This window comes from Candoia aspera, chromosome 12, assembly GCF_035149785.1.
Source record: "Candoia aspera isolate rCanAsp1 chromosome 12, rCanAsp1.hap2, whole genome shotgun sequence".
Lineage (NCBI taxonomy): Eukaryota > Metazoa > Chordata > Lepidosauria > Squamata > Boidae > Candoia > Candoia aspera.
Window position 1 is genome coordinate 16,120,949 of NC_086164.1, and position 12,596 is coordinate 16,133,544.

The 12,596-nt window shown below is 42.5% G+C and overlaps 1 protein-coding gene across 1 annotated transcript in view; it reads right to left on the reverse strand.

Moving 5' to 3' along the window:
- Window positions 1-302: 302 nt before the first annotated feature.
- GAB3 (GRB2 associated binding protein 3) overlaps window positions 303-12,596 on the reverse strand; it is a 74,791-nt gene continuing 62,497 nt past the window's right edge. The window contains exons 6-10 of the mRNA XM_063313372.1: window positions 12,177-12,432; window positions 9,872-9,953; window positions 5,205-5,307; window positions 2,272-2,385; window positions 303-1,497 (exon numbers count right to left, since the gene is read on the reverse strand). Coding sequence (XP_063169442.1) covers window positions 1,381-1,497; window positions 2,272-2,385; window positions 5,205-5,307; window positions 9,872-9,953; window positions 12,177-12,432 — 672 coding nt within the window. The 3' untranslated portion in view covers window positions 303-1,380. The remainder of the gene's footprint in view (window positions 1,498-2,271; window positions 2,386-5,204; window positions 5,308-9,871; window positions 9,954-12,176; window positions 12,433-12,596) is intronic.

Sequence of the window (12,596 nt, forward strand, 5' to 3'; positions counted from 1 at the left end):
AGAATATCTATGTATGTGTAATGATATGGCAGGCAGAAGAGGGCAGCTCTCTCTCCAGAAGGAAGATGAAGATATTAGCAACATTTTTACTGTTTTGATTTCAGCCTGCAGCTAAACCATTGCAAACAAGAGATTTGCCAAGAGAAAACAAGAAGTTGCAGATATTCAGATTGTTGCATTAATAGTTCCACATTGAAAAGTAAAAGAAACTGTTAAACTAGAACTCTGATCATTTGAGAGAAGAGGAGAGGAGAAGAGAGAAGAGTAGAAGGGAAGAGAAGAGAAATTTAGCAAACTGGCTGTTCCCAACAAAATACTGAAGAAGTCATATTCTTGTTTATTTCATTATAGGAACACTAAATCTGAAGTAAATATTTTAGTGCTAAATGTTTCAGTCAGGTTCATTCCAAGAATTTCTTACCATTAGTGACACTCAACCAAGGAACAAAATCTCAAGTACTGGTCCAGAAATATCTGCCGGGGGTCCAAAAAAAAAAAAAAAATCAAGGTGGAGGTCACAATGCACATTAAAAAGGGACAGGACTTCCTACACGCAAGCACAGCCCTCATCATGACTGTTTTGACCCCCTCCTGCACAAACCCAGTAGGATTTTGCCAGCTGGCATCCAGAAACTGGATGGTGTTTTCTTCCCTGCAGCACAGACAGAGCCTTTTGGAGGTCTCCAAGCATGGCGAGACTTACAAAGATAGCTTAACAGTTTCTCTTGAAAGCGACAACATGGAAGCCTGAGAATGAAGCTTAGGTTCAATTTAAGGCAACTCTGCCCAACAGGGGAGACAAACAAATGGATAGATCTGTCTCTCCGATGATGAGTCCCACTGGCAGCAACTGAAGTGGTATTTACACCCTTGGATTTCGTCAAGAAAATGGCAAGCATTTTATATCGAGAGATATTCCAGCCCAAACCTTTCCCTCCCACCAAAGTTACTTACTCTAACTTCTAATGTTTAGCCCTTATTTTCCTAGTATCTATCAGTACCAGCTGCTATAATAGATACAGCTTCCGTTAAGTAGCCAGGACATAGAAAAACAGTAGCAAGTAACGACAGTGTTTAATGTTGACACTGCAAGGCTTTTGTTCCCATTAACGTTCGTAGACGCCAAGTTCGGGTTTTGAAGTTGGTACCATTTGGAGCCAAACTGGGAGAAGCAACAGCGTCGATGATGAAAGGATGCCATTCGGAGCAACTACACGCCAGTCTTTTCACAGCTGACCCACTCCTTCCATGCCTCGGAAAAGCAGCGGACAGCTATATTCTTCTGGTCTGCCAGCAATTCCGGCCTCTGCTCCGTCATTCAAATGACCTGATTGCAGTGTGCAAAATCAAGCTAACCGAGGAACCAATGCTTTCCCCTTTTCACACTTTGGATTGCCTCTCATCTGTCCATTCTTGTTTCGTATTTTGCAGGGCTTGAGTTCTTTGCTCATCTACCTGCACATAATCCACTCGCTGTTCTTCAGAGAGGAAAGGTTTCTGCAGGACGGAAGGCAATCAAACGTAAGCGCAAGGATCTAGGAACATGCTGGGTTTATACAGGACATCACTTCCCCTCTCCTCCTTCACATCCTTAGCTGGCTTTTTTTTCCCCCAGCTTGAAGATGAGGGGGACATCAGCTGACAAGAGAAGCCATCACATTTCAACTTGTCCCCATTTGTCACCTTGTCCCTCAGCCCAGAACAAATCATGGGGATCTGTGATCTGGCAGTTCATGGAAAACGTTTGGCTTCAGATGAAAGGAAATGCTATACCCCCATGTATTTGCTTTGATGGGGCAAGACCAGAATGAATTTCAACTCCAGAGAGTTTCATCTAAAATATGTTTACAATTCTGGGTACATGAACCAAAGACAAAGATAGCCACTTCCCACTGTGGAAACTGTTGTTAGGCTGGAGAAACCTGACACCAGCTTTCTATGATTTTTGCCTTATTTTTTTTTTATCATTTCCAAACCCATTTTGCATTATTTCTGCTTAGACGTCTGCATTCACATTTTCACATCCTGTTGTGCACAACCCCCCCCCCCACACATATTTTGTATGCAATCTGTCCCAACATACACGGATGAATTTGGGAAGCACTTTAACCTAATACCTGCCTTCTTTAGTATGCAAACTTGCCTAACAAAATGCATTTAGGAGAATTCCACTGCAACATTCAGATAGAATTGGGCTCTAATTCTTGAATTGGTTCATGGTTATGATGAGGACCAGATAAAGGTTTCCCCTGTTTCCTACTGAAGTCCTACCTTCTGTACAGGAGATGGAGAAGCAGAATTAAAATCCAGTGCTAAGTAGTCAAGGCTAAACTTCTTTGGCGATTGGAAATCTCCATTATATGGAGACGTTGCTTGCTGGTGCTCCTAATAATAATAATCATAATTATAACAGTGACAACAACATCAAAACATTAAATATATTTAAAAGAAGCAAAGACCGTGTAATGGATTTATAGTCCGGAAACATAAACAGCAGTAAAAAAACAATCAAGAGCAGAGAAAGAGGACCACCTTTGTTGTCACAGACCAGTCAGTTCTATGAGTTGCTCCTTCAGGACCAGGTTACCTGAAGGAGCATCTTCTCTGTAGCTTAGACTGACCATATTTCCTTGAGACAAATATGGGACATTGGGATGGCAAAATGAGACGGGGTTAAAAACAGGACATTGGGATGGCAAAACGGGGCAGGGCTGGGCGACGGGCTGGATCGGCAGGCAGGAACTTCTTCAGGTTTCTCGGGCTGGGAATCTTTGGATTCCTTCGTTTGCGAGAGACAAGGCTGGGCTGGAGGGTCTAGCGAACAATTGTCCCTGACAAGCCATTCCTCCTCTGGCCGTGCTTTTATGCTCTTTTCTTCCTGATGTTTCAAGGCAGGAGCCAATCAGCTCGCCCTTTGACCACCGCCTATCAGCTGATCCTGCTTTTTTCTTTTTAGGTTTCCTGCCGGGTTAAGCTCTGTGGCTTTTTTCCCGCCGTTTCTGCTGAGCTCCCCCCTCCTTCCACTCAAAGTCAGACTGCATTCTGACAGGTTCGCGGGAACTTTCACGTTTTTAAGTAAGGTTTTGAAGAAAACGGGACAAAATGGACATTTATATTAAAACGATGGGACAGTCTGGAAATGTTAAAAAAATGGGACTGTCCCATTCAAAACGGGACGTATGGTCAGCCTACTGTAGCTAGATCTTAAGATCCTCTGAAGAGCCCTCCTTCAGATCCACACATCAAAGATGGTGAGTTGGGTCTCGGTAAGGGGAGAGCTTTTTCTGTGCTGGCACACCCTTTACAGACTGGCCTCCCCAGCGGCTCAACAGGAGCCCGCCTCAGCATCATTTTGGTGCCAGGTGAAGACCTTTCTATTTTCCCAGGCATTTCAATTTTCAATTGTATTTTAATTTGTACTGTTTTTGCTTCTGGAATGACCAGATCTTGACCATGATCTTGCTACCAGAACTTGACCATGATCTTGCTACTGCCTAGCTTGTAAAGGGTCTTTATTTTACTTGAATTTCACTTGAACTGTAATATTAGTGGGTTTTATTGTACACTGCCCAGAGGACTTCAGTTATTGGGTTGGTTAATTTTTTTAGCATAAGTAAATAAATAAAAAGCCTTGCTTCTCTCAGCAGCTGTTGGAAGCAAATCCTAAAAGAAAGATATTTCTTCCTCTCCTGCTGTATTCAGAAATATTTGCCGTTGAAACATGAAGGTTTTCTGCCTAAAGATCACTATGAACCTGTCCACTCTTATTAAATTTGCCCTGTTAGGGACCTGGTGTCTGAAGAAATACTTCATTTGGTTTGATGAAAATCTTTATCACGGTTACTGACCAGAATTCTGTGAGTTAACAAACAAGTTAAGTAATTAAACAGATAGTAGTTAAAAAAAATAAAGATAATATACTGTACATTGTTTCTAATAAGCACTGTCTCACAATGAGCAGGCTTTTTCTTGATCTCTGTTGGCAACAGGGAACCACTAATATGCAGTGGGTCAAAAGGGAGAGAGCAAAAAGCAGGGGTTCCCACTCCAGATCACCAGGAAGGAGGAGGTAAGGAAGAAAATGGGAGGAAGGGATATGACTTGCAAGCAAGTTTTTGTACATGTGAATGGATGCAGCAAGCTTGCAGTCTTTGCAGACCCCAGAGCCAAAAATCTCATCACTCATGCTCTACTTTCACTGGCAGGATCTCTCCAGATTTTCAAGCAAGATCCTACCCTAGTCCTTCATGAAAATGCCAGTGGAATCTGTCATGGTCTGTGGGAATGACCCTGGGAGACAGGAGGAAGAGTCGCAGCCTCGACAATGATCTGATAAACAAAACCCGAGGGGTGGGGGTGGAGAAAGAACCTCAAAAGGGACCCTCCCTAGCTTTTGGGAGACTAAAAGAGAAGGTGAGGAGGGGTACTTTCAGACTTGCAAGGCTGATGTCAGCCGTTTGAGGTAGTCCAGACAAGAAGGACCATCCATGAGTACTAACATGACCTTTATTGTAAGGTTACAGTAACAGAATCTTGCAAGTCTGAAAGCACCTCCCTCCTCCCTTACATTTACTCTCCTCAAAACTAGGGAGGGTCCCTTCTGAAATGTTTCCTCCACCCCCACCCCTCCTTCAGACTCGGCTTTCGTTTATCAGACCGTTGTCGAGACTGCGACTCTTCCTCCTGTCTCCCAAGGTCATTCCCACAGATCATGACAGAATCTGGGCTCTTTGGAATATACTACACATGGTTCACTCTCAAAGTGTCATGGTTTATTTTGTGTCTCCCCATTTTGGAAGGCCCCTCATCTAATGTTTATCTTTACAATATCCTCTACGCTGACGTTCTGGGCAGCAATCCTCTTCATTTTCAAGTTGGATTTGAAGAGACAGAACTGATCTACGAAAGTCAGGGATCTCTCTTTGCAGTCAATACATTCCCCGTGCATCTCTGCCTGATCTTTGTGATCATTTGGATGAGGGCCACCTACGCTTGTATGCACAACAGAGGTCTGTGAAACAAGAAAAAGGCTTCCCTTATCACTGTGTCAATTAAGCCTTGTGTTTTTCCACGGGATTTCTTCAGTAGGGCAAAGGGGCGCTCTCGCCACACATCCCCCTTAAAAAATGGCCCTCTCTGAGCTGTTCCGTTGTTCATGCAATTTGTCAAAGGAGAGCAGAGAAGAGCTGTATGAAAATAATTACCATTTGAATGTAGCTTCCTTCCTCTTCTCCGGAAACTGAAGCGGCAAATACCCTTGCTGAATTAATGCAGTCTCTTTCTGGAGAGATAAAGCTTGTTCGATTGCTAGCAGTGGGAAAAGGACACCCCCCAAAAACAAACAAACAAAACAGAAGTCAAGGATGAGTTTCCCCAGATGCTCTGAAATCCAGCCAAAACCTGACATTGCCTGGGCAGGGAATAAGCCGTCCAGAGCCCAGCAATCTGCATGAGCTACAAAGGAGGGAACCATCTCCTCAAGGTCATCTCTCTATATTATTCATTCCTGCTATTGAATTTGACAATACATAAGAATGTCCAGACATGGCAGTTTAAGGAACCAGGATACAAGCATGAACTGTCCAGTAAGCATCTCCAAGGGGAGTACATCCTGTCCAACCAGCATCTGCAGGTGACCCTGTCATGTTTGGATCTTGTCCACTTGCCTTGTACAACTAGTAATGTTTTGGAGATGGAGACAATTTAATCAGGTACCACAGCCATGGCTATTCTGAATGCCATAAACAAACAAACAAATTTATCCTTGGGAAATGCCTGCTTTTCATCCTTTTTCTTTTCTTCATAAATCACTGCCAAGTCCATTTGCCAAATACCACATTTTTCTAGGCCACCTGAATTCGTTGAGACATTTACTCCAAGGGAAAGCTAGCTTCTTCTAGTGCTTTTTTTGTTTCCCCTGTGACTGAAAGAGAAAGCACCCATAATTTCGTAAAGTACATCCCTGAGAAGTTCTACATTACTGCTTCAAAGCCAGAGCAGAGGAGTGCCCCATTTGAGGTCCAGGGACTGCAGGCAGAGTGGTCAGCAGGAAATGTAACTGACAATTACTTGCACACTCCAAAATGGTTTTTTTAATATAATTTTTATTAAGAAAAAAAAAGGTATACAGAATTAAAAACTACCGAAACATAAAGAAAAGACTAGAAAAAAAGTTAGGAAAAGATAAAAGAAAAAGTGAGAAACAGTAAAGGTCAAGAAAAGAGAGGGAGGAAAAAAGAGAAATAAAAAGATCTAAAGAAGAGAATTCAGATCTTCTTTGCAGCAGTTACAGACGACTGTTACCACTTCCGCCCTCCTAAATTACATATCGTGGTTCCCTTCTTCCCACAAACAACCCCTTTTAATCAGTATGATCTGGAGACCATCAATGCATTTTTGTTCCTTTTCAGCAAAAAGTCCATAAAGGGTTTCCAGTCTTTTATAAAAGTAGTTCCTGTTCCTTCCCTAATCAGACAAGTCACTTTCGCCATTTCAGCAAGGTCTGCCATCTTCACAATCCCGGACTCCAAAAATCATGATACAATTTAAAACTACAGTTGCAAACTCATCTGTCTGAGCTTTGAAGCAGCAATGTAGGAATTAATTCAGATGAATTCAGAGTTAGGTTTTGTCCTGGACTGCTCACTTAATTAATCTGATCCTATCTACTTTTTGCAGTTTGTCTCCCAATGTGCCACTCAACTCCTGGTGCCCCCCAACTACCATGACTCTCTGTTCTGGTGCTAGGGTAGAGATCAATGCAACTGGCATACTATTAGAATGGACCACCATTGATAGGTGGCTATGGATTGGTCAGGGGGGAAGAGTGAAGAACAGCACTGAAGCACATGTCAGATCAGCATTCCCTGGACCCAGTGATCCTGTTTTTTGTTTCAATCAAAAATCAGTACAAAATGCTACTAACTTGAGAAATGAAACTCACAGAAAAGGGGTTTCTATCTGCTTTTCATATGCTCTTTGTCCTGTTGACATTTTATGTAAGGAAACTGACATCTCACAAGAGTTCAGCCTTCGAAAAGAATTTTAAAAATATAATTTTGCGGATTCCAGGCACCCTTCAGGTGTATCAACTGCCGTGGTGGCTGACAACTTTGGGAGTTTCAATCCTAATTTCAGTCTGGAGTCATCTCCGACCAGACAACCTCCAGCAGGGTTAAGGATTGAAACTTCCAAATTTGTGAGCCATCATGACCACCCGTTTCTTTAGCCCATGGCTCCTTCTTCTTCCTAATAGATAAAAGCCCTACAGCTGTTTTATCCATGGCGATAGCAGCTATTATCTTTTGTGGACTTCTGGATGGTGTCTGGCCCAGTAATAAAACTGGAGCTTCTAGATAGCCACATATCTGGCTTTTCAAGTGACTTCCCCACCCAATCCACTCCTCCAAGGTGTCAGAATGAAAAAGAACAACTTAAGATACCAGAGGTGTCACCATAATTTTTATATTACATGGGGAAGCATATGCCCAACTTTTGAAAAGAAAACTACATATAAAATAGCCTTTAAGTTATCACGCACTTCTCAGCCATAAGAAATTCAAGATATATATTCTTTTGAATTGCTGATGTTCTGAAGCCAGTTTATTTCTGGAATGTAGCAAATTCTTTCCTGTCCCTTATTTTTATGGCTGGAGGGAGTTCCATAGAGGTGTAAGAAAGTTTCTCTGGAGATGCAATTTACCAGAGTCTCCTTGTAGCTCAGGAGTATAAATATGTTTCTTTTAGGAGTCCTAAACTTTAAACATGCTGCTGTGATCACTAACAAACCTTGAAATGAAAAGTGTGGATGTATTTTGGGGGGGCAGAGAGAGTTCATGGTTAAAACTAGATATAGTTCAACCATTGTTAACATGGGTGGGGGGAGGTCAGCCCAATTCAACCTCCCCCACTGGTTATTTGCAAGATGCGCTCCAGTGACATGGTTCTTGGCTCATTTTTGGAGAGGAAGGATTTAGAAACATTTTCAGGGCAGTGGGATCAGGAGGCCTTCAATCACTGATTTTCCTTCCACTCGAAAAACCTGAAATTATTCTTCGGAAAAGTTGGTTTGGGGCTTTTTAGGGTGAGAATGAGTCATTGGCCTCCTGGAGGCCTCCTGATAAAGGAAAGCCCACAAGAAGTAAGGGCTGAAATACGCACAGAGCAGCAGAGTTATGCTTGGCACTGCAAAACTTGGCACTGCAAAACCTGCAGCTTTTATGTAGCCCATGTTAATCCGTATCATGGATCAGAAGGAGCCCCAGGTGACAGTCCCATTGCTGCGATGGTGTGTCCAGCTAGAGAATCATGCCGACAGGTAGGCATGTTTGAACCTTCATGGGAAAAAAAAATGTGGGAAGGTAAATATTGATAGAGGGGGAATTTTAGAATTTTCTAAAATTACACTATATTCATTGCAACTTTTTAAGATTACATTGGAGAGGTTGTAATCAGATACCTAATGCTATCCATAGTGGCAATTCTGATTTAGGGGAGGGACTTTCGGAGGGGAAAGTCTATTTTTATATTTGAAAAATTATACTGCTGTAATGTGGCTGTGCCCAGCAGGTGGGATGTGCCCTGTCATAGTCAACAACACTAGACAACTATATCACTATGTAACGGCTATGTGATTGGGCACTTAGGATGATAAAAACACCCCAGTAAGTTGCATGCAGCTAAGACGATCACAGAGAGGGCAAATTTGCTGCCTCAGAGGACAGGCAGAACAAATGGACAGAAAGTCCCAGGGACCCTGATCTTTATTGGATATCATGAATATTGATCTAAAGATCTTAAGAGCAAACTGATGGTTGAACAGGTGGCTCACCAGATGATAGGCTGTCCTTCCCTGGAGGTATTTAAGCAGAAACTGGACATTTGACTGTCAGGGATGCAATCCTGTATCCATCGTTCATGAAAAGATGAGACTAAAAGAACTTCAAGCTTCGTTCCAATTAGCTGGCCAAATTTGCATAGCCTAATTACTCAATTAATCCCTTTTCTGGGTTTCTATAGTGCCCTGGACCAAACAGGCTAGGTATGTACAATGTTCTCAACTGCAAATAACCCAACCAAGATTAACACTAATGTGTTAATCTGCTGGCTGTTTTCCTTGTCTGGGCCTGCCTATTTGTATGAGTGCCATTTTTGATTCTGGATGCAATGAAGACATTCCTTGATTCTGGGTGAGTGTGCTATGCATAATGCAGCATTTGTACAGTACTTGAACCCTGCCTTTATGGCTCATAAATCATGCTTTATAATGAGTGTTGTATGTGAAGCAGGGCATTATGGCTTGAAACAAACTGTGGTTTAGCACAATGTGTAAATCTAGCCTGCATTGTATTAGAAAACTAGAAAACTGTATTAGAAAATTGCAAGTAGTCCTTTCTGTTCAAGGATATGAATCACTGTTCAGATGGACAATTTAAATAGCACTTTGATTTAAATTTATCAGTTCTGAGCCCTAGAAACCTCTATATGCTATTTGGCCCCACTTAATGTTTCTCCAAATGGTACCACTGTGTTTACTGAACTGTTAAATTTTATAGATTCACATAATATACCGAATCAGAATGGGATGGGTTTTGCATAGCACTACAGAAAAAACTGAGCAAGGTTAACACTTTGTGTGAATGCAGCTGCCTGATCTTTCTCTGACTTGGTTAAGCATTCAAATGTACGAATCCAGCCCTTTGTGAGTTACTCACACAGAATCAGACAAATTGCAACTTAGCACAACGTATAAACCCAATGTGGGACAGCAATGTGCTGAGCGGCCTTACCAGAGACCTCTGCATTGAGATCAACCATCTGCCCTTGTCACAAGTAAATTGTACAAAGTCTGATAGGTCTCAAATCCACTTACTAAGGCACAGTCCATGTCCTGGCTAAGGCAGAATGTTCTCTGATGGTGGAAAGGTTTCGCAGGTCCAGCGGAGGTGGTCGGACTGAGGGTTGGAGAGAAAACATCTGACCGTCCAGAAAAAAGGAGGAGCTGCAACTGAAAACTTTCCAGTACAATTCACTGGTTATTTCAGAAGAAAGAAGCAGTATCTGACCCTGCAGGACTTGAAGCTGGGGCTCAACCTAGGGTCCAGGCTACAACTTCCACAGTCCCTTGTTACTGGTTGGGGCAGATGGGATTTGAAATGCAAACAGTCTGGAGGACATCTGGCTGCCTACATCTTACTTCCCTGCACACCAAGGCAAGTCAACAAGTAAACTGGCCTGATTTTTCCGGAGCTGCAGCACCACCTTCATAAAGGCAAGAGAAGGTACTACAGTCCATCATTTTGGCAGGTCAAATGACCTAAAGCACCAACATGGCCCCAAATGATCCAATCGCTCCAGAGATTTGTAGCTTCTTTGGAAAAGATGGTGCTATGTGAGATTCCCATGTAGAAAGAATTCACTCTTGGTTAAGTGCTGCAAACTTGAAGCTTCCTTATAAGAAGGTGGGTTTCCCCCTAATGGACAGGAAGACATATCTTTGGCCTACAGACTCTAATGTGGAGTCTCTGAATCATACATTTGAACACCATCATCAATATTGTTCACTATATTTGTGGTTCAAAGAAAAGGGAATGCAGTTTTTTATGATCCTGTCTTTCGAGTTTGCAGGAGTTTTCATTTGTTGGGCTGTTTTTCAATTATGTCTGTTGAGTGAATGGCCAAGTTGTTAGCTTTTGAATAGATTAGGGATGTCCAAATTAAACAGTTGCAAGATTACCTGATTCTTTCTAAGGGCTGATGGTTTTCCGTATGGAAAGAATGGGATATCAGAATGACCTGGGGAATGAAATTAGGTTTCTGAACACAGAACACAGAATTGCAGGTTTTTTTTTTAATCACTTCTGCTGGCTCCCAGGCCATGTGGATATTAGGGAGAATGAATAAACAGATCATGCAGTTAAGGAGGGCATGTGTGGTACTGATGTGATGTGGATATTCCGTTGCCTTTATCTCTTTTGGAGATCAAATAGAGGCTTAAATAAGAGATTAGAGGTGAATGTCACAGATAATGGGAACTAGGACATACTGGAAGGAGAGTTTATTCCTTCTGCCCTGATTTGATTTTCAGGATTTTAACCATCAGGCGAAACAAGCTAGGCAAAACAAGCTAGTCTGTTCAGAGTCCTGTTGGGATGAATATGCATTACGAACCTCTTCACAACTGGAAGAGAAGTAACAAAATAGTGTGAGTTTGTGGAGTAAAAGGAACAGTTTATCATGAACATTATTATGATAATGACAGAGGTATATTGTTGCAAGGATTCTGTGTCTTGAATATTGTAAGAGTTGGTTGCCAGACAGAGTTTCAAGATAGTTTATTTGTGATTAACTGAACAGCAGAGCTTCTTTCAGTAGGTGGCGATAATAGGGCTTAAAATAAGAAGGCTCTTACCTTGATCGTTTCATTGCACAAAGCTGCAGTGCAACTTTTCCTCTCTCACTATGGAATCTAACCACCAACTATCTATGGCTGTGTCTCCTACCCTTGCTTGTACGATCTGGACTAGCCCCAGATCTGCTGTTGACCATATCATCTGTGGAGTCCCTGGTGGTCTCTGAGCTTGGTGGTTTTCTTGCAGACATTTCATTGCCCAACTAGGGAACACCTTCTGTGCTAGAACGAAACGTCTGCAAGAAAACCACCAAGCTCAGAGACCACCAGGGACTCCACAGTTCAACCGTGAGCTACAAGCTATCCTCTTCCATTGGTACCCTATCACTGTCTTTGGGACTTCGTTCTATTCATACCGAAACCTGTCCTCTGATTTCCTGAAAGTTTCCTTCCCTTCTTTCTGTTTTTCTACTTCTTTCCCAAGTGCTTTAGACTTTCTTTTCATGTTCTCTCGTAAAGTCTTCTCTTGATACTTAATTGAAGAATGGGGAACTAGGAAGACTGCTAGAAAGATGATTGTAAAATGGATGAGAAGATAGTCATGCCCTGTCTCCGTTTAAATTTCCTATGATGCTTTGGAGCAATGCTACCTTATGGGCATTTTAGGAAACTAAAATGAGGGTTCAGCAATGCTAATGCCAGTCCTGGTCTCTCACCCTAGAACTGATATCTCTCAGCTTTTTTCACTCAGTGTTTTCAATACCCACTAGCTCTTCAGATTGGCTAGGGAGAACATCTGGAAAGACCAGAGAGAAGGATAGCTTACATTTTGTCCGAGGCTTAAGATCCCGGTTCACTGGAGGGGGTTCCAAGTCTGTGGGGAGTTCAGGCAACGGACTGGCAAGCTTTTCTGTGCTAACTTCAGAAAGAGCAAAAGTTGCCGAGCCTGGGTTCATGGGAATGTAGCCATCAGGTGTGCAATCAGATCCTGGGACAGGTGGGGAGGCACTTGGATGCATGGGAACGTAACTGTCCTCAGAGTTGTTTGACGTGCAGGAGTAGAGAGGGCTGACTCGACAAGGCTTCACAGAAAGAGAAAGAAGAGGCACAGTGAGCATGGGTCAGCAAGACATCTCCAAATCAGAAGCTGGGTGCCATTCAAAAATGTCAGGCATTCAGCAAACCCACCCATCTTTTCTGGCTTTGTCTGTGAGTTTTATGGACCCAGCCTCCTGACTGGCTTGGA